This window comes from Nanorana parkeri, unplaced genomic scaffold, assembly GCF_000935625.1.
Source record: "Nanorana parkeri isolate BGI_ZX_2015 unplaced genomic scaffold, ASM93562v1 scaffold97, whole genome shotgun sequence".
Taxonomy (NCBI): Eukaryota; Metazoa; Chordata; class Amphibia; order Anura; family Dicroglossidae; genus Nanorana; species Nanorana parkeri.
The window spans coordinates 729,084-732,767 of NW_017306365.1; the positions used below are offsets into that span (position 1 = coordinate 729,084).

General features: G+C 40.1%; 1 protein-coding gene across 1 annotated transcript in view; it reads left to right on the plus strand.

The window, feature by feature from the left end:
* Positions 1–3,684, plus strand: part of MYO9A (myosin IXA) — a 115,024-nt gene that overhangs the window by 99,100 nt on the left and 12,240 nt on the right. Inside the window, exons 31-36 of the mRNA XM_018552780.1 lie at positions 1,141–1,257; positions 1,767–1,958; positions 2,055–2,102; positions 2,307–2,418; positions 2,861–2,922; positions 3,028–3,220. Of these exons, the coding sequence (XP_018408282.1) occupies positions 1,141–1,257; positions 1,767–1,958; positions 2,055–2,102; positions 2,307–2,418; positions 2,861–2,922; positions 3,028–3,220 (724 nt within the window). The remainder of the gene's footprint in view (positions 1–1,140; positions 1,258–1,766; positions 1,959–2,054; positions 2,103–2,306; positions 2,419–2,860; positions 2,923–3,027; positions 3,221–3,684) is intronic.

Consider the following 3,684-nt stretch of genomic DNA (forward strand, 5'->3'; position numbering starts at 1 on the left):
AACTCAACCACACAACCACACACACACACAGAAATACACCCTCCCCCCCAAACATACACAAATGCAAAATAATACATATCCCCCCTCGTTTCTCCCCCCTCGTCCTCCGCAGAAAAAAATAAGAGCCCCATCACCTGCACATTCCCTAGTGATCCAGTGGTTGATTAATAAGGTCTGGTGCAGACCTTGCTAATCCTTTCTTTCAGCCCGAGCTCACTCGGAACTGTCAGAGCTCTGGCTGAAAGGAGCTAGTGAGTGCCAGTGCTAACAGGAGCAGCTATGTTGTTCCCACAGCATCAGACAGTGTCTCTCTCCCCCCAGCGTCGATCGGTGTCTCTCTCCCCCCTAGCGTCGGTCGATGTCCGTCAACAGGGTGAATGAATTTAACTCCTTTGCTGCTGCAGACCTGCATTGGCAGTCTTGGAGCAATGCTAAGCCCTAGCTTCACAATGCATACAATCCATGTGTACTGGGACACCTCAAACACAAACATCTTCGTTTTAAGCTCAGGACAAATCCCATCCACTTCGCAGCTTTAATTTTTATGGCAGTCAGTGGGGCTGTAAGAGTCTGGTTTGCAAGTAATTCAGCATCGGTCTCCCGTCTAAACCACCCTCTCTGTCGTTCGGTGTGTATTTATCCTACTCCCAAACTCACTCTCTCCCCTCCCACCACCGCACATATTAAACTATAATAAAAAAATCTTGCTTGGAGCCCGGGCCTCCCTGGGCGCCTCACACAACTAATTTCCATACCCCTCTGATGGCAACTCTGGCTGGGGATTCAGATCGCGACCCCCCCCCCCATTCACTTGCGCGACCCCATATGGGGTCGCGACCCACACTTTAAGAAACCCTGGTTTAGAGAATACTGTATGAGTGCAGGAATATTATGGATCAGGGTCCCTGTGTGGCGGTTTCTAATATCCTAACTTCTCTGGTAAGCCACAAATTGATTGAAACACTGATCTTCATCCAACATTAAGAGGCATTTTCCTTATAATTCTAGCCCATGAGTGCGCAAAACCTATGTAAGCACATCTTTCCATACTCTTGGAAATTATTCTAGGTCTTATAACGGGAGCTTGCAGCTTTTTAAAAAAAAGTTTTAGTAGTTATATATATTTTCTCTTTTGGTTAGATTAACGATCTGGATTCTGAAGATGGAAAGAAGGATTCTTTGGTGGATGTTCTCTTCAAAAGAGCTCTGAAGGAATTCCGGCAGAATATTTTCAGCCTGTATTCAACCACACTGATGGTAGTTTTCCTTTTTACAAGAAGATTTTGATATATGTAACATTTACCATAAGGTCACATTGTGTTTATTGCATGTAAAGTTATCACAATGATTGTGACTACTGTATTTTATACTCCGATTCTTAATAATGTTCTAACTTGAATAAAATCTAATTGCCAAAGCTAAGCTTTCTTCATGACTGAAGGTATTTGCACGTTTTCTTGATAAATGGAAGACCTCTGTAAGAATTAAGAGCTTTAAAAGTAAAATCATGCAAAGCCCAGGGAAGTCTGGTTGTTCATTACCCCAACTCAGATTTCCATTTCAGTTGTTTACACTAGTCGTACATAATTCTATATGATTTTTTTATGGCCTCGTATGAATTAATGAGGAGCAGTACTTTTTAAATATTGATCTATATAATTGTGTAAATATCCCACTGTATATTGCCATCTTGATTCCCTGTAGGTATAGGTAAAATTATAGATTTGTATATATGTATGTAAATGTAATTGTGTTACCTTTCACAGGGAGAGGATGGGAAGAGTATCCGATACAGGGATTTAGGGGCCCTGTTTGAGCAGATCCTTGATAAGACCATGAAACAGCATCAACCACGGAGCTGGAGTGAATCACCCGTTAAAGTTTGGATCAATACGTTCAAGGTGTTCCTGGATGAATTTGTCACCGAATATAAACCGCTGAATTATACTGCTGGGAAGGTAATTGTAGGCACCTGAACTGCAGCAGTGAACCTTATGTAATGGTAAATATCGTTTAGTGAAATAACAATTATGTTTTGTCTTTTTTTCCCCAAGATTCAAAAGACAGAAAGAAAGAAAAGAAGGAAAAAAGAATCCGATATTGTAAGTTTATGGATCTCATCTTGTCAGTTTTACTGGTTCTCTTTTTAGTGATTAGCTTGTTATTTTATTTTAAAATAATTTTCAGTATCCATTTGTATTTCTGAGAATTCCTTGTTAGATTGCAGAAATTATTTATGTCAGGGTGTCCTTTTGGTGTGTCTTTATTTTTTTCTACTCTTTATCCATTTTCTCTGTATATTTTAGGTAGAGGAGCACAATGGACATATATTTAAAGCCACTCAATACAACATACCCACATACTGCGAGTACTGCTCTTCACTTATCTGGATCATGGACCGAGCAGCTGTTTGTAAATGTAAGATTGCATGAAACACATTCATCCCTTTTATAGATACAGTTCCCATTCTCTCTGACATGAACTCACGTTAATATGTGTATTTATGACATGGCTGCTGTATCTGCGTTGTGTCTGTTAATGACAATCTAATCTATGAGTATAAAAAAATAGATTTTTGTACCATAAAGTGTCTTTATGAAAAGTCCATTTGAGGGACACAGGTCCTGCCCCTCTGGTTTTATTAGTCCTGTGGGCTAAATTACTAAAGTCCTGTGTGCCTCAATAGACTTCAAGAAATACATTTAACGGTAAGCACAAAAATCTTGTTTTGCGCCTTTTGTATTTCCAAAACAACTTGGTGCCTATTTCAGCTGTGTCCTTGTGTATAAAATGTGTAGTGTGTGGTATGCTTAAATGTCAATATCTGCTTGCTGATTTCTTCCTTGGTATTGTTTCTCAGTGTGTAGATTCGCCTGCCACAAGAAGTGCTGCTCCCAGATCACCACTTCCTGCAGTAAAAAGGTAGACTCGCTGTGTATCATCTCTCCCTCTCCCTCTCCCTCACTTCCCTCCCTCCCTCTCTCTCTCCCACGATCCTGAATTATATCTGTTTTGTGCTACCCTTAGTATGACAATGAACTGTCCAACCGCCACTTTGGAGTAGAATTATCACGTCTTGCCAATGAGGAACGCACAGTCCCTGTGCTTCTGGAGAAACTTGTCAACTACATCGAGATGCATGGCTTGTATACAGAGGGGATATACAGGAAACCAGGATCCACCAACAAGATTCGGGAACTTAGACAAAACCTGGACACAGGTGACACAGCATCTTCTCTGACACTGTTTCATACTGTAGCTACCATGTGGTTTTCTTTAGCTTGCCTATGTCTTCTGGCCATTGTTTTTGACATCTCTGGCTAAATTTGCTAGTGCATATTAGGAAAAGCATATCAGAAGAAAAAAAAAAAAAAATACAAAAATTAACTGTTGTACATAGGACACCTGCTTCTGAGCTGTTACTATACTAAAATATATATTGAACTCTTGATGAATGTGTAAATGTTGTATTCAGTGTTTTTTATTTCATGTTCCTTTTATTTTTTTACACACTCACAAGCAGACTAACATGCGCAGCTTACACAAAGGCAACAGGGTGTAGAAGGAACTATGACACTGCCAGGGGTGCTTGAATGGTTGCAGAACCTCTGGTAGTGTTATAGTTTCTACCAACCCATTGTTTTCAGTTTTTCATGTTGGTCTGCTTGTAAATGTAAAAAAAAT